Genomic DNA, 18,923 nt, shown 5'->3' with positions numbered 1-18,923 from the left:
GGGGTTTCGAAACCTTGGGAGGTGACACACTCAAAGAGGGACTTGACATATGAATTTTTATGTGAATTTACATGTAGCCACTTCGCTTTACAACATCTGAATAAATCAACGAATATTTGCACAACTTGAATTAACCTTTTCATTTATCAACTTGGAGGATTGAACACAGTATGCAACAAATCAGTGGGTTGCAAAATGATAAACTAATTAATTACGACAAACAATTATAATTTCAACATCGCACAGATTAAAAAACGAAAAACGATTAAATTGAAATTGAGTCGTCTGCCGAGAGCCAGAAGGGCTACAACTCTGGCCCTGAGTTTAAATATAGAGGTAACACCCTCTTGCCGAGGTGATTTAAAGAACTTATATGCAAACTTCCCTTAATACAGTTGCGGATCCACGGAGGGGGGGGGGGGGTGACGGGACCGCCCCCTGACCCCCCAAAAGTTTGACAATATTAAAAAAAAAAATTAAAAAAAGAGAATTTCTCACGAATTGGGAAGAAGAAAAAAAGGAGAAGAAGAGTGCTCTTACCCTTACCCCCTCCCCCGCTTATTCACCGGCTGGCTGTGTCACCGCTCAATATTTTCTCACGGATTGCCCCCCCCCCCCCTCTTAATTGCCGCCGGCTGGATCCGCCCCTGGCCCTGCCTTGATAGTTTTCAATTTTTAGTTCTTAACAATGGAAGTGCCAAATGATGTTGTCGTCGTTGTTTTTTTTTTTGTTGTTGTTTTGTTTGTTTATTCTCTCTCTCTCTCTCTCTCTCTCTCTCTCTCTCTCTCTCTCTCTCTCTCTCTCTCTCTCTCTCTCTCTCTCTCTCTTTTTTTTTTTTCTCTCACACAGGTCTTGAACAGTCTCAAATGAATTTGAGAAGGTCCGTTTGAGAAGGACGCACTAAACCGTCCGTGCGTCCACACTTCAATACTTCGCAGTGTTATCAATCTTGTTATAAGTCTGCGTATAGATCTATGCGATGTACACAGGAAATCTACACGAAATTTCATCGCCAGATGATACCTTGGAATTAGTCAATATTTCGTAACAGTACTATAAAGTCCCACCGTGATCTCGTGATCGGATCCATCCGGTCGAACTTTGTTCGGTATTAACAAACACAAAGCATAAACATCGATGATACCACCGCCAGCAGCAAGGAAGAATTTACATACGGACACAGACGACATTCAGCCTACGGCTAGACGGGACTCTGTAGAAATGGCTGACACTTCGGAATGGTCAGGCGACAAGCGCCGGTTGCTTCGGGAGGAAGAAGAGGAGGAAGATGATGGGAATACGGAGGCAATGGATTATGCACAGCGTTCCAATTTGCCATTGCCTGTGAATGGAATCGAGGGGAATGTTCCGAATGTTAAAACTGATGACACTGGGGAGGATCCTGTGGCTATTTCTCCTGAAGATAAAAAACCACCATGTACAGCATATATGACTGTAATGGTACTCTTCTGTGTGAATCTTCTCAATTATTCAGATCGTTACACAATTGCAGGTACTTTGGCCACAAAATCATCATAACTTCCTTGACATCGCATCCTTGAGATCATGATTTAGAGATTTTTAGAGAGATATTTGCTTTTGCCTGTATAATGCATTATAATGTTGAGTGTAAATGTTGTGGTATTGATGTTTGATTGATTCATTCAACAAAAAAAAGTTTAAAAACATTCTTTTATTTTCACGTCTTTCGGATTGTGACATTAAAGGTCGCGTCCCCAAACATAAATATTCATATCTGATTGATAAACTTTGACATTTGATCCAAACCAGCATTAACCAAATCATCAATTTTATTACTTTTGGTTGATATTTTGAAAATGATAAAATCACCTCCTCTAGATCTAGGCTCCACTCATCTATTTCTTTTTTCTTCAAAAGGCAAGATGCAGGAAGCTCTGTTCATTTTTCTCTTAAATTTTCAATTGTATTTAAACAAAAATACCTACCCTAGACTATTTACTTTCTGCTTTCGAAACAAATATCAAAATAATCAAAGTGATTTTAACCATGAACACCTGTGAGGTCACAAGTTTGAAGTAATCAAGTAAATAATGAAAATGTGCCAAACTGCCAACTCTACAAGGATTAAGATGCTTCTTATGACCTTATTAAACATTGGGCCTGGTTAGTAATTATATCAAGTTGTGCAGTCTAATGATAAAGAAGAGTATACTGGTCAATGTCTGTTTACAGTTACAAGGTTGCCAGTATGTGTGTATTGATGATTGTTGATGACTAACATGATGTTACTGTATCATAGTTCATACATGTCCCTCTCTAGAAGATAGGTTTAATTTGTGCAGTAGAGTGTCCATGGATATTGTTTTCTTACTTTGTTTGAATATGAGTGTTTACAACTCAAGATCATGTAAAAGAAAGGAAGAAGAGCCACAGAATTCTATTTCTAAACAGAATACAGATTGGAATACTGAATGTAAGAGTCGAGTCAATATCAAGGATTAAAAAAAAGATGTATACCGTAGTTGTTCCCCCAACAAAACTATTTTTCATTTGATTTAACCTGAATAAGAAAATTGTTGAAGTCTCATTTTTGTTATTGAAATTTTTTCCATTTGTGTCTTCCAAGGTATCACAAAGTGCATGTTTATATGTCCTTGTTTACATTTACTTCTATATCAACATTCAATGGGAGAAGGGGAGGTGGGGTCGTGTAAAGAATAGAATACCAAAAAAATGGAGAGAAGCTTTCAGACTGCAGAGGTAATCACATACATGTACACATACATCATACATGTTGTTGCCAATTTGTGCAGTGATATGTTCAGTAAGTAGAAGAAAAATATTACTTGAATGTTGACACAGGAAGTGACATAATAGAACATCAATCAAAGATGTATCACCATTCAGCATAAGTGCTGGACGTCTTAGCCATGTATTTCATTACGACAGACATTTAAAAGTTTTAGTAGTTTAACATATGGACTGTTTTTTTGTGTACACGGTATGTACATTGTACATTGTAAAGATATGGTTTCCAATGACAATGAATACAAAGTGAAAATGGTCATGTGCCTTTTAACCTTTGACTCTAAAAACTGATTGTTTTGTCCACTCTTTACAATCTGTTATCAGAATGATGCCACAATGCAGTATATATCATGAATCATCTACCTCTCCATTTTCTGTTCCTGTACATCGATATTAATCCCTCTCTCCTTATCTCTCTCTCTCTCTCTCTCTCTCTCTCTCTTTCTCTCCCCAACAGCTAATCTACCTGCCATACAGAAATATTTCCTAATTGAGGATAACAACAGTGCGGCAGGTCTCCTGCAAACTATCTTCATCGTGGGTTACATGGTGACATCACCAATCTTTGGCTATCTTGGCGATCGTTACTCTAGGAAGCTCATCGTAGCCTTTGGTATTTTGACCTGGTCTGGGCTAACCCTTGCTGGTTCATTCGTTCCACCTGATGTAAGCTTTCTTTGACTGATTCTCTACAATTAATTTAGATAAAATGAATGAATACATAGATTTGAATCCTCTAGAATCAAAATGAGAAGCAGAATTTTTCATAATATATATTTCCATTGTGTAGATTAGTTTTATTTTATATTTCTCAGTTATGATTCTTAATCTTTTTAGATCTTAAGTATTGATCCTTAAACTTTTTGGGATCATTTTTCAAGTGTTATGTATTTCACGTAGAAACTTGACTTCCACCAATGCTATTTACAGTAATGATTGAAGAACAACAAACAAACAGTCTCTGATGTACAAACAAAGCGGACTCTTATTATGATTACATTCAGAGATAAAATTTGATTATATTAGTTTGTTTCCATTCATTCAAGATTCAAGATTCAAGATTCAAGATAATTTATTGTCATGTAAAAAATACATAAAATTTGCCTTCGGACATTTAAAGGTGCTTTACATGTACATACAAATATAAATATATAAATACAGACAAAATAATTACATTTCAACATAACATACCAAAATAAAGGACAAATGGTAAAAAAGAACGATAAAAGCGAAACTTTGTGCAGGTGCAAAAAGAGTCCGTAGTCGCCGCAGTTATTATGGATATGACTATTTGGGTTAGTATGTCTTATCTTAAAGTACAATTATCATACATTCATAAACTAGGTCAAACTCCAAAGAATATAATGCTACTAGTTGAATATTTCAGGGATCACAGCTAGGTGATTACATGGAGGGACTTGATATGTTTTATACATTTCAATATTTGTTAAAATGGTGAAATCAGCTTTTAAAAGTTATTATTATAACCTCTTATACCCCTCCCTTTCATCTGGCCAATGTACATTGACAACAATAGGTTTAATAACCTATCTACGCATTTATCCTTTAGAAAAAAATTATTTTACTTTATTTTTCTTCTTTCCTATTTGTTATCATCCATAATCCAGTCAATAACACTTTTTGTTAATTTGAAATCAAATGCCCTTTGCTTTGTAAAGATATTATTTCAATTTTCTTTGACCATTGCAGAAGTTCTGGGTCTTTCTGCTCCTCCGAGGTCTCGTTGGTATCGGAGAAGCAAGTTACGTGACGATCGCTGCCACTCTGATCGGAGATCTCTTTGTGGGCAACAGGAGAACAAGGATGCTCATGGTCTTCTATTTTGCTATTCCAGTAGGCAGGTAAATGATATTTTATTTATTTAATTAGTTTTATTTAAGATTGCTGTTTGATTGCTTTAGCACAAAAATAGTTTTTAAAATATACAGAATAGATAGGTTTGAGATAAAACATTGAGTGAGGATTGAATTGAAAATAGTACAGTCAAACTTCCTTTAGTGACCACCTGTCTACAACAACCACCATTCTACAATGACCACATTTTTTGTTTCCCTTGAAAATGGTTTCTTATTGAAACATGTACCAAAGGAACCTGTTCATACAGACCACCTGCCTATAAAGACCACTTTTCTTGTCTCCCTTGGTGGTCTTTATAGACAGGTTTCACTGTATTACCTTAAAAAGTACCAATCACCAGCGAAAATAATTGTGTGTATCTATAGGTAAAATGTATGAAATCAACCTCAAAACACTTGACCTGGCATTCTATAGGTAAATGGTTCAGGAGTATGAAGAAAATGGAGGATAACATAAAGCCCTGCATATAGGGCACATGCAGAACCAATATCAGATTTGGGTTATGTGTGCGCCTTGTTCTGCGCGAGTTTGTAAGAATGCATTAATTAGTCCACTCAACCAGACGTTTTACTGTTTACTGGGAGTGTATTCAAACTGCAATATCTCTTTGTATAGTTAATATTTGAAGCTCATAGTTTGACTGCAATATAGCAACATGGAACAGCTTACATCAAGAGCAAAAGACGTTTTGGTGATTGGTACTAGGCCTAATTGGTATACTTTAATCTAGATGTGTAAAGTGGTCTGTTCAGAGCCAGAAGGGTACTTGGTCTGTATTAAAACTATATAAGTAAATTGGTTACTGCCCTTCTGGCAGGCTCTAAAGAGACAAAGTACAGTCTGGTATCAGTCTATACAGTGGATTTTATGATTGTATCTAATTATGTGTTTCTTTATTCTTTTTTTCCCCAGTGGTTTGGGCTATATATCTGGCAAATTAGTAGCAGAGTTAGCAGGTGATTGGAGATGGGCTTTAAGGGTGAGTTCAAGATAAGATGATGTTTAGCATGATTGGATATGATATGAGAGATACGTCTTGTTTGGTATGAGGCTGCAAGGAAAGTCAAGCAATTCACTCTAGTTCTTGTTTAGTTTAATGTGATAATATATAATGGTAGGTCACATGATCAAGGAAAAGGCTGCGCCCATGTCATTCTAAAAGGCATCATATCATACCAAGAATGTCTTCATTCATATATATCTCTTGTAAACTTTTGATAGCAATAATGTACATCAAATCTGCCTAAGTCCTTCTTACTGCCACTAGTGAAACCCCCAGGCAAGCATCCACCATAGTCAAGCCTGGAGAACTAAAGTGTGACAATAACATTGTGACATGTTTCTTGATCTAAGTACCTTCTGAGGCGAGTTAGGATATATTTAATGAGGAAAATGATTTCTTCATGTGACTTGTCAACTGAAGAGGTCTATGACTAGTGAAAGTGAAAGCAGAGCTGATAAATACTCCCATTATCTGATTACAAGGTTTGCAAAGCAAATAAAATTAATCAGTCATAAAATCTAAACTTGATTTCATGTCATGGCATGGCATTACATGTCAAGAGAAAATATGGCTTCAAAGTACATGTATATTACATAAATTGTATGATCATCCTATCTTTACTACACATAGTGAGACTGTATGCTTGCTTCATATCTCTATCTTTCTATACTGATTCCTCAATTCTCTTTGTAATCCTTATCATGATTGATTTCATTAGATTCTATGCAATTTTTTTTCTTTCACTTTCTTTCTTTTGTTGTCCTTACCACCCTTATAATTATCTTCAAATTAAATAGTGTTACATGCGCGTAAAAGCCTGACCTTGAAGATGGTTGGTTAAGTGTATCTATTAACTAGGAAAGGGCAGTTATTTCCTTCCTAATTACGAAATGAGAGTGACATTGTTAACAAGTAAATAGTGATAGTTTCCTGTAAGAAGCTGGTCAGCTTACACTTAAAATAAAGACATACAAGAGAGAGAGAGAGAGAGAGAGAGAGAGAGAGAGAGAGAGAGAGGGAGAGCTCAATTTTATTTCCTGTATGCAGAGACACCCTTGATTAAAACAGGAGACAGTGGTAACTGAGTTTCAATGTTAAAGTCCTGGTACTGTAACTATGGTTCTGCATCATATGGTCATGTAGGTTTCAAGGGAGGGATGAGAGAGAAGGGGTGATTATGAAAATGTTATAAAGGAAAAGCTGATTAAAATTCTAATGTTGCATTACAGGGGTTAACAAGATAGATTGTCCAATGGGGTCATGGTGCTAAACCACTGCTGTAGAGTATCTGATGTACATGTCCGGAATATATGAAATAGTGTGTCATATTAATGTTACAAGCAGTGGGAGGACTGATAGTGTTATACATGTAGGTTGTGAGGTAATGTGAGAGAGAAAGGAAGAGAGAGTGAAAAGAGAATTTCTTGTTAGAAGGCAAAACACACATGCACACAAATTCGCAGAACATTTCTGCTAGATATAATTTAAATTATTAGGATACTGACATAAAGACATGTTTGTCATTCCTTGTGCTATTCCGTAGAAGTACACCTTTTCATCTGTATGATTACTGGTGATGCTGAATATATTACAACTAAGATTGCATAGCTTTAAATGAAATTGATGTGTTTATTTATATTTGACGGTTCAAACCTCCACTGGTTACTCATTTTTATTATGTACTATTATAATATGGAAGTGATTAATTTGTAAAATGCCTATGAATGTATTTTTGTTATTTCCTTGGAAGCAATAACAGTTTTAAATATTTTTAAAAAAAATGCTTAGCTTGAAATGAAATTGATTTGTTTGTTTTGATTTGACAGTTCACACCTCCACTGGGCATTGTGTGTGTGATCCTCATTCTCTTCCTGGTCAAAGAGCCCAAGAGAGGTCAAGCTGAGACTGGTGAACACGCTATGGCCAACACGAGCTACATCACTGATATCATGGCATTGGTCAGAAAGTGAGCACATTCTTTGACCTATTATTCTGGGTAGTTGTGAGAAATTGCTTTTTTACTTGTAGGCTTGTCTTGATCTTTAGAAGTCACAAAACCTGAGGTAGAAAATGAATCATTATTCAAGCATACTTGATACAATTGGTACAAATCGTATTTTGATATCTAAGATTTTACATGCTGTGTTTGATTTTAAAATATTGCTTGAATTTATGAAGTAATAAGTTAATAACTTGTTTGCATTAATCTAAACAAGTTGTAGGGGCTAAAGTTTCAGAAAAAGTTTGAGTAAATACATGTGTATCATGTGCAATGTGAACTTTTAAGGCAGTTTAAAACACTGAATCAATAGTGCTACATTTATTTGTGTGCATTGTTTATTGTCTTTTTTAATTTTTTATTGTGTTGCAGTAAAAGCTACATTTGTTCCACCTTTGGACTTACGACTGTTTGCTGGGTAACTGGAGCACTGGCACTATGGGCTGTGACTGCTATAACAGACGCTTATGAGATTCTTGGCACTGACTCCACAAGGTATCTATCTTCTTTTAGTTCACTTTTTTTTTTTTATCATTGTCATAATTTTGTTTGCATTGTAAATGTGTAATGATCTAATTTTATGCTCTATGTGACATTTGAAAGAAAGACAAATAAATATCTTATCTATCTTATCTCTTTTTTCTTCATAAGAGCATTATTGTATTTGATGAATAGGTATGTTGGTCGAGTGGACAGGTCAACAGATTGTGAATCACAAAGTACAGGGTTCAAATCCCTGCCATAGCATTGAAATCCTATGACATGATATAATTCTACATTATAAGCGTTTGCCATAATCAATGTAGGTGGAGTAAATGGATACCCTTAGGAAGAAATGCACTGAATGCTTCAGTGCATTATGAGGTCACTTAGGCTAGAGCTGGGGGAATACCCTAGAGCAACTAGAGATAGTGTACACCTGTGTGCAAGACTTGTACACCCATTAATACTATTTCCACCAAGACTGGTGTCAGTGAATTAAGATCTATGACACATGGAAACTGACTACTGTCTCCCTTTAAAATTACTGAATAGAAACATTCCATCTAAGCCTGAGGCGATACGGTTGGTCACACCAAATCCTGACCATCCCCATCGAGTCCCGGTTTCATTTTTTTGAAATCGGCACTTTGATAAAAGTAATGAAATATATAAGAAATTGCAGTATTGCACACCACTAAAAATCTCATCCACCTTAAAATTCTAGAGTAGCTGTGCGAAGAAATATCACAAAAATTCAAAATGTGCCAATTATACATGTAAGGAAAGCTTATATCATTGAGAACACGGATCATTTGCTTTACAGTTGTGTAAATATCAATTAAACACTTCAATAAGTATTTTCCAAGACCCTTCTCAGAACTTCAAGTCCTAGCTTGAAAGCGAAAAATGTATCCACGCTAGGTAGCATACTTTTAATGTAAAAAAGGGAGAAAAATATTAGGACTGAATCGACTATATTGCCTAGTTTTGTCGAGCAGTTTAGTTTAGTGTGTGTAACTCTGTATGTACACTTATGATATGCGCTATTTATAGAGGCAAGTGACAGATCCTGCTAGCTGATTTTGGGACACTGGTTCCCGATTGGTGCAAGGCCGTCAGGACCCGGTTTATATCAGGCCTAATTGCATCATTGACTGTAACCCTGTCTTCTCTTCTCTCTACCAGTGTTCCCATCATCTTTGGTGTGGTGACTGTAGTGGCAGGCTTCTTAGGTGTAGGGATGGGAACCACCATAGCTCAGCTACTGAGGAAGAAGACCGATCGAGCTGACCCCTTGGTGTGTGCTGCTGGAATGTTGCTTAGTGCTCCGTTCCTCTTCATAGCTCTAGAGGTCTCTGATCAACAGGTCGGCATTACCTGGGTAAGTCACAAGTTTTCTTTTATACAGTCAAACCTGCTTTAGCAACCACCTGTATAGAAAGACCACCTGTCTACAGACACGACATTTTTTGTTTCCCTTGCAAATGGTTTCTCATTGAAACATGTACTAAAGGAACCTGTACATAACGATCATCTGCCTATAACAAGCACTTTTCTTGTCTTCCTTGGGTGGTCTTTATAGACAGGTTTGACTGTACTTGTTTTGAGTGTGGCATTGTTTTGGTTCAATGTATTTACCCTTTTTTGTCAAATGGGGAGGGAGGGGATTTGGGGGTTGGCTTGGAGTTAGAAAAGAAAAAATGTTTGTTTCTGATTTCATCTTTGTTTGATTGGTAGTTTCCCTTAAATATTTTCTTCTCAGATTTCTCCAAATTTTGATATAATCCAGTTCTTTGTTTGATCATAACGATTTGTTTTCCTTCTTCTTTCAGACTTTTGTATTCATAGCTGAAACACTGATTTGTTTGAACTGGGCATTGGTTCCTGATATTCTATTGGTATGTATCACTTCATATTAAATTATAAGTACAGTTTACTATCCAGCATTACATGTAAGCAAGCTTACATACATTGCAATACAATTAATACATTGTGACATCTTGTATTAATGGTATTTCATTAGCACACATGATGCAGAATAATGTACTTGTTTTCAAAAGTAATTGTCAAGATATACAAATACCACTTCTTAAACTTCTTAGATTTCTAGTGTTGTCTTAAATGACCTTGATCAATTTGATCATAAAATGTCAGATTTACGGGAACCATTATGAGTTGTACAATGTATAAGCCTAACTTAAACTTTATTAGATTTATCTTTAAAAAAAAAATTGGCACCAAATAGGTACCTTCATGTAAAGACAGAATAGAAACAGAGAGAATAAAGAATGATTTATAAATTTTGCTTGCATTATCATCTTGAATGGAAGAACCCAAATAAAACTGATTTCTTTACATACTTATTACTTTAAAGGTAATTGGATGTGAAAACCAAAAAACTAATGAAAAAGCAGTGAAAAATGAATCATGATTCAAATCTTATTTGTCCATGTGTATGGGATGCCCTCCTGTTCTCTGCTTTAATTTAATTTGTCAATATATATCTCATATCCCCTTTCAGGCTGTGTTAATACCAACCAGGAGATCAACAGGCAATGCTATTCAGATGTTGATATCACATTTACTGGGAGATGCCCTCAGTCCATGGCTTGTGGGAGCGGTAAGAGCATGATAAAAAATTTGAAAATATAGAAGAACAGAGCAAGAAGATGGTAGCATAACCCTTCATAATTGTCATAAAATTGCATGAATATGATATTAAGAGAAATATGGATGTATGATAGTAATGAAATCAGGAAGTTGCATTTTAAGAAATATTGGAGATGTCCTTCTCCATTTGATTTCAGCTACGTAAAGGAAAGAACTAGTGGAGAAGTTCTTGAATTTGTCAACAGATAAAGCTGTTTTTACCATGCTATGTAGCAGCTTCCATAACTTTTCTGCAAAGCATGAGATATTGGCATGAAGATTGCCACAGTACAGGAACACAGCATACCAATCGCACTCTACAGGACATGATATGTTATCAATTTATCAATTGACTTATTTTCACAAATCCTGTCTAGGTTTCTGACTCCATAAGAAACAGTCATGAAGACAGCGAGAGCACTGAAGCCAAGTATACTAGTCTCATCTTCTCTCTCTATACCACCTGCTACGTAACCGTTCTTGGAGGGGGATTCTTCCTATGGACAGCACTGTACTTTGCAGATGACAAGAAGAGGGTCCAGACCATCGTTTCAAGTGAGTATTTTCTTCATAGAAAAGCTTGTTTACAAGATATTGCCCAGTTTCTTGCTCTGACATGTTCCCATTTTTAGACTTTTTATGCTAGATTTTTAAAGAACGTATTGGGATCTATAATGCAGGGGTCTCTTTGTAGGCTATATGGATAAAATCTTTAAACCCAGCTAATAGATTTATATACCTTTTTCTGGTAGGGTTGCTTAAAACCAGGGTAAATAGAAAAGAACCTTAACTCAGCGCATAGTTTAAGAACTGGGATCTGATTTGTGGAATTACAATCATCTAGTTGTATTGAATTATTGGTTAGGAAGAAATTTGATAGAACATGCAATCGTCTGTATACATGTATGTTAGCTGCTGAGTGAATTCATGAAGTTATTTCTAAAGCGTTTGAGAGACTGCTTGCCATCCTTCAGCTGCATTAACTTCACTTCAAGGACAGATCTTGCACAAACTTTTATGTTTTATTTCTACAGAAATCATCAAAATGGAGGGGGGGGGTGGTCATGTTAATTTTGTTGTAGTGAGATGTTTAGGGTCCTTGTTTATTTTCTAAAGGGTAATCTGCCTGTGGGACTAGTAAGTGTATAGATATGTATGAAACCACATAATCAATCCATTACGACTTGCATTTGATTTTTGTTTGCTGTGTATCATCACACATTCAGTGCAAGAGACATCTGTATATATGTGCCAATCAGAAAATTCAGGCTGAAGTCACAAAACAGAATTGCAAATGTTTGAGTATCGTGGCTATAAAGTAGAAGAAGAAACGACAGGAAATTAATGTGAAATGATTTATGTATGTATAATGGTCCAGTTCTGCCCAGATATATGCTATTCATTTCAATTTAAATGACCCACAGAGTACTTTCATTTTCACAAACGACCCCTATCTTATTTACTACATTTCTATCTGTAGGATGATGAGTAATACAAAGGAGGAAGTGAGAAAAATTATCTTGTGATAAATTATGATTAGATTGATCATCATTGATATGCAACTAGATGGCTAAGTTGGTCATTATTGCAAATAGTAATATTATTATGAGGAAGAAGTGAAAGACAGATTGTTTAACTACAGCTGCATGACGTACTGTTTAAAAAAATGATGATCACTTTATACATTAAATATATTTGCAACCACTTATACCATAGCAATCTTTAGCATTGACATCATGAACCATTATCAACTGATATTCAACTGATATTCAACCAGCGCATGTATTCAGATTACCAAATAACAAGCCAGTTGTGTTTAGCATTAATCTAATGTAACCGATCATGTTTTACATATTCACATTCACATTCACAGATGAAATTTACATTCATTTAGGAATGCAAATGACAAATTTGGAAGTTTGAGGTCAGTGGAAGAAATTGGTCCATGGTCTTTTATTGTTTTGTCCACAAGTTGCATAAGTTTCTTATGTAGGAAGCTGCAATCTTTATTTTGTTGCTCCGGGCAGAATTGGATCATTGTTTCCTTGTAAAGTAGAATTGTGCTAATTGAGAATGAACATGTACCCCATTGTACATTTATTGACATAATACATCTATGTAAAAAGTTATGTACATGCCTTTACATGGTATGAAATGTAACTCTTATTTCCTCCTTCCCTATTTTGTGTTTGCTTTTCATGTTCAGTTCTGTTTGTTCCCCCTTGTAAACACATTTGTTATAAGTTTGATGCTGTTCACGTGCAAGATTTTTTTTAAAAATGTGTCTGCCTTATCAGAATTATTCACTGGTTTGGTATAAACTCCTTGTCACATTGCATTCATTTATCAAAAGAAATGAAATCAGGCAACGGCACAACAGCGTCATCAGTGTGTAATGTTGATGTAGGTTTGTATTTATCATAAAATCTTTTAAAAATTGTCCACTGGATGCTCATCTAATCATAATTCTGATAGAAAATATAAGGATTATCATAATCTCAAGCTTGTAGATTCTTAATGCTACCCTGTCATATATAATGCCATGCTTGCTGTATCATATAAAAGAAAGAGATACATTTTCAGAGAAATTTATATATAAAATTAGACAAATCACAATGCAAATATTCCAATTCTTGGAGTCTGCTTGATGCATGTCAGCAGCTAGAAACGGTGGTGGGTGGATCCTTGATTATTGGACATTAGGTGTTCACATTAAACAGGTGGTGTTCACATTAAACAGGTGATGTTCACATTAAACAGGTGATGTTCACATTAAACAGGTGGTGTTCTCATTAAACAGGTGGTGTTCACATTAAACAGGGGGTGTTCACATTAAACAGGGCGTGTTCACATTAAACAGGTGGTGTTCACATTAAACAGGTGGTGTTCACATTAAACAGGGCGTGTTCACATTAAACAGGTGGTGTTCACATTAAACAGGGCGTGTTCACATTAAACAGGGCGTGTTCACATTAAACGGGGTGTTCACATTAAACAGGTGGTGTTCACATTAAACAGGTGGTGTTCACATTAAACAGGTGGTGTTCACATTAAACAGGGGGTGTTCACATTAAACAGGGCATGTTCATATTAAACAGGTGGTGTTCACATTAAACAGTTGGTGTTCACATTAAACAGGGGGTGTTCACATCAAACATATGCTGACTTACATGTAGTTAACAACTATGAAAATTGATTTGTCCTGATTAATGTTTTTTGAGAATGGGACATAATAAAGCTTGCAGCTAAAAGTATTCAAACTAGTCCTCCTTTTATTCTTGAGTAACAAAAAACACCACAAAAAAACAATCAAATTTACAACGGTATGAATAATTAAGTTGTTAATTGTATCTATAATATACTTGTAGTAAATGGTAGAATATTCATACATCATGATTTCATGTCTTTACATAGTAACAGAGAGACTTGGAATATCCTCAGTAAATGCTTATCCATGCTTCATTTGCAGTGGATTATTAATTTTTATAAGACGGGTTCTAGAATCTAAGCAATCCGATCGGTCAATTGACATCACATGGGTGTGCATTAATTTTTCCCACCGTGCAAAAAGGCTCCCATCAAAAATTGATAACACATGCTCGATACCTGCTGATATCTCTTTCGCGTAATTCAGCCAAATTTAATTTGTACACCTATATAGATCTAGATCTAGAATAATCTAGGCCTAGATCTAGTTAGATCTAACTTAGATCTAGATATAATATCTATCTATACTCTAGATCTAGACTATATTGCAAAAATTTATTACCGATCCGTCTTATAAAACAAATAATGCACTGTCTCGCTCATGTGTTAAGGCAGTTTAGTCCGTGCGATATCCATAACGCACTTGCCTTGCGGGGGCATGCATTATCACTATGGGCACTGACTAAACTTCATGCACTGGCCCTGCCCTAACACACTCGCAACAGTGCATTATTTGTATATTGCTGCATGAAACATACCTCCTATCACTTTAGCAATGTTTATTTCTTCACACTGTCAAGGTCAAAATTGTGGTTCTTAACAATTTTGTCCCATCAATCCCATTCAAATTTCCTTACAGTGCACTTGCATGTATTCCTAAAATGCAATCCTTGGTCTTGGTCAGTGCTTACTGCTAGTACCCCATGTAATGCAAATCTATATATTCAGTCATGCACATGTAAAATTTGACAGCAGAACAATGAGAGAAGCAGATCAGTGAAAGTTTGAATAAAATCGGACAAGAATTAAGAGTGTTATAAATTTGTGAAAGTTATAATCACTATGCACAATGGGTACTTCAAATTGACTGACTCGGCAGTGTCCTTTGTTCCTACTCACAAAATTACTAAAAATGTACATTTGTCACGATGTATATAACTCAGGAGGGGTTTTTCTTTTGAGAGATCCTTTGATAATATGCTGCCCACAATATATTTTGTGATTGCCTCAAGGGAGAAGGCACTTAGTTAGGAGAAAAACATACATTTGTTGTACATGACAAATAAGAGTGTTTTCCATAAATACATCCCCATGCAATGATAAATTGCGATTTGCATAGATTTAGTGATCTTATATTGTAAACACTCGTAACTTTCTTATTATTGTTCCGATTTATTTCAAACTTTCACCATTCTGGTTTTCGTATTTATCTGCTTTCATACAAATGAAATTGTTACGAGAGTTGGATTGCACTTTAATCTTGAGATAGCTAGTATTCATACATCACGCTCTTATTCAGCATATCACGCTTTTATTCAGCACATATCACTGCTTGCCCTATATTTGTGGTCACAATATACATTCACATTAGATTGTATGTCTAATAAGTAAGTAGTACCATGTATGTCATAAACATAAACTGCATGGTAATTGGTAACTTTCTTTATGAACAGACGTTCTTACTGAAAAGGCACTTTAAAATGCCCTTATTTTAGCTCATTATAACAGGGGTCTGTTTACTTTGCTTTTATTGGTCTTTTAGTTATGAAAATTGGCTTTTTGTTGCTTAAATATGCCTGTAACTGTGTTTAATGTTTAATGTGTTAATGTAATAGTTTTTACACTGAGAGCATTCACTTGTTAAAAAGCCTTGTATTCATAATCAAGAGTGAATTGCATTACATACAAGGGCATGGAGTTGATTTCCCTAGATACAGTGTATCTTGTACAGGTCTGCAAATAAAGATTTCAACTACATTACAATTGAGATATATGATGTACAACTAAATTGAGTTTGATGCATACTTTTACATTCATTTCAGTATTTCATAATGTTTTATGTTATTTTGTAAATTTCTTTTCATGTATCCTACAGATGAAAGATTAAAAGCCAACGAAGTTCCAGTGCAAGTTGATGCTGCTATCATATAATAGGGGAAGTCCCTACTGTGAGAATGACGACGCTCTACTCTGGAAAGCTCCCATCCAACAGGATTTATATTAGGTTACATCGTAGGGGAAGTCCCTACCGTGATGATAACGACACCCTCCCAAATCAATGAGATTTTCTCTGAACCTCACCACATACTAAGGCCTCCAAGATTATGACCAAACTTTTGAATGAAAATCATTGTTAGATGAGGAGATGAATATTCCTTTTTGTGGATCAGAAAATGCAAATGCATTGTAGAATCTAAATGAACCAAATAGGAAGAAAGAAGAACCAAATAGAAAGAAAGAAGTCTAGTCAGTTTTAAGATAGTGACGGTGGTGGATGTTATCCCAATTTACAGGTACTTAGGCAGTCTTTTGGTTTGAAATGTGTGCTTTGTCCATCAGGTGGATCCTGGTTTCACTTTCCTCAAACTTGGTTGCAGTCCAATTGAACTATGGGAGTTGGGATATATATATGGTCTACTGCAGTGTCTTCTCTATAACAGCTACATGTACAAATTTATTCGCACATTGGTTTTAGATTGAGCTGGAAAGTGGGAATGATGTGATTTAGAGGTATACTTCATACCTTTTCATGACGGATTTTATCATTTTTACTCTCTTCAAAATCCTGATGTGTCATTCCTTCAAGACAAGTGAAAAATATGGTCATGTTTTCTAGAATTTGGCATGACCTCACTTTTTTTTCCCCTGAAATATGATTGCAGGGCCAGCAGGGCCCTCAGGGAGAACAGTATGAATACTGATGAGGCTACCCTGGGTAAACAAGACATATTATTATTATTATTATATCATTCCTAGTTACCTATTGGAAGAAGCTTTCAGAATGCATCCATAGATAGTATGTCAGAAACTCAGAATGCATGTTTCATAAAATGTGTGAAAGTATATCAAACTAGAACTAATTAATATGACCATTAGCTTAAGTTTGATAGAGAAAATGATACATTCAAGTCCATCAAAACTAACTTGAAATGGGATGTTATTTCAATAATTGCCTGGATTGGAAAGGATATGTATGTGATACTACACTGCCTGGCAGAGATCTGTTTATATAACGATAATGATATGAACACTTAAAATGTGCCAGTATCCATCACAATAGTGATGCTCATGGTGCAGTAGAAAATAGAGTACCGGTAGAAATAGTCACATGAACATGAACATGAGTACAAACATTAAGCATGAAATCATATTTTAAAAAAACTTTACAAAAATATTCCCCTAAGGTTGATTTTTTAAGACTTTTCTTCTTAAATCATCTGAAATACACTATGTGAATGCATAAACAGGTTTTTGTATGTTGTAAGGTGCTATTTTGTTTAATTTGTAGTGTCATCGCTTACATAAATTGATACTTGTATACATGCCCCTAGATAAAGGCTTGTTCAATCAATTTGAATTTTGTTTCTCTTCATTCTTTTTGAATAATGTGGAAATACAGGTTTGTTTTTTAAATGCCTTACCACTACATTGATGTCTGATTATGTGGTCACCAGCCCTGGTGGTCACTAACCTTAGTCTGAGTTTTAAAAAAAGAAACAAGACTTACCCATTAGTCTTATTCATTATGCAAACCCAGGGGGTGTTTCACAATACAAAGACTAAGATCGACTTAAGTTAGACTTGAACTATGGCAGGCGATATATGACCTTAAAAAGTCTCGAACCAGATGTAAAAATAGAGGAAAAAAAACCTTAGAAATTATGATCTTTAGATGTTTTTTCTTCAATAATAAACTATCAAAAAATGTGAATTCTGTAGATTTGTGATGTCCCTTGAGAGACCAATGGTGAGAGCAAACAGTGGCATGAATGGCCTGCCATAGTTCAAGTCCAACTTAAGTAGATCTTGGTCTTTGTGAAACACCATCCAGAATACACAGGATATTCCTAGTTTCTGGAAATATTTCAAATAATTGTGCTAATGCCATCCCCCCTCTCATTCTCTTTGAACAGAGATGAAGTAGAGTAATCATAAATAGTACATGAAAAATATTGATTGAATGTTCATTTAACATTCATATATATATATATATATATATATCTTATGTTAAATTTCAAATTGTATGTACATGTTGGATATGTAACATTTTGTAAAAGGGCATTGCTGGAATTGGATTTAGTTATTATCTATGACAGACTTTCTTTTCATTTTTGCCTGAATTGTATGTAGGCTGAGTGACATGCCATTGTCATGACAGAGGCTGTGATTGACATATTAAAGGGTACAAAATGAGTTACAGAAATAATTGTAAAAGGTTTTATTTTGCCCTCTTTTTGTATAGAATGATTCTTGCAAAATTGAAACTTTTTTTTATAGATTTATTCATCTTATTCATCTTACATTAGTACCAGTAGTTATGTTTCCACCCCCAAAAAAGAAATGAAAATAATTTTGTGCTTATCTTTGAAATTTGACCTATTGAATGTTTAAATCATAGAGATTATTTTGTGTTTTATGCAAATCTTGTGTGTCAATCAACTCTCAGATGAGATTTCAACCATTTATTTTGGAGGATGTCAAAAACCAGGAAGGAAAATAGATTGCAAACAGTAATTGATAATACTTGGTTGAGTTTTGATAAAATGAGAACAAGTTTGAAAATGTATGACTAATTCACCTTTATTTTTGTCCAGTCCATTATGATTCCCAAAGCATTGCCTGGCCAAGCCATGAGCAGGTAGATAGAATCAATATTGATATAATAATAATTCATAAGATTTGTAAGGCGCCAT

The 18,923-nt window shown here is 35.1% G+C and overlaps 1 protein-coding gene across 3 annotated transcripts; it reads left to right on the top strand.

Annotated features, from left to right (window-relative positions):
* The first annotated feature begins 969 nt into the window (after positions 1-969).
* Positions 970-18,365, top strand: LOC756125 (protein spinster homolog 1). 3 transcript variants are annotated; one of them, XM_003723441.3, is made up of 12 exons: positions 970-1,514; positions 3,249-3,457; positions 4,502-4,653; positions 5,582-5,648; positions 7,499-7,638; positions 8,044-8,166; positions 9,340-9,535; positions 9,987-10,052; positions 10,676-10,774; positions 11,181-11,358; positions 13,157-13,206; positions 16,106-18,365. In XM_003723441.3, exons 1-12 carry the CDS (start codon positions 1,139-1,141, stop codon positions 16,115-16,117), a joined length of 1,668 nt encoding a protein of 555 aa, XP_003723489.2. In that variant the 5' UTR covers positions 970-1,138; the 3' UTR covers positions 16,118-18,365. The 3 variants fall into 3 exon arrangements, with proteins under 3 accessions (XP_003723489.2, XP_030847278.1, XP_001193605.2); XM_030991418.1 differs by having other exon boundaries at positions 13,157-13,210; XM_001193605.4 differs by lacking the exon at positions 13,157-13,206 and having other exon boundaries at positions 971-1,514.
* Positions 18,366-18,923: the final 558 nt, after the last annotated feature.

The sequence above is a fragment of the Strongylocentrotus purpuratus genome, unplaced genomic scaffold (genome assembly GCF_000002235.5).
Source record: "Strongylocentrotus purpuratus isolate Spur 01 unplaced genomic scaffold, Spur_5.0 spur5_scaffold_2, whole genome shotgun sequence".
NCBI classification, from domain to species: Eukaryota; Metazoa; Echinodermata; class Echinoidea; order Camarodonta; family Strongylocentrotidae; genus Strongylocentrotus; species Strongylocentrotus purpuratus.
The sequence above is the reverse complement of the archived record's forward strand: the minus strand, read 5'-3'. Positions and strand labels throughout refer to the sequence as shown.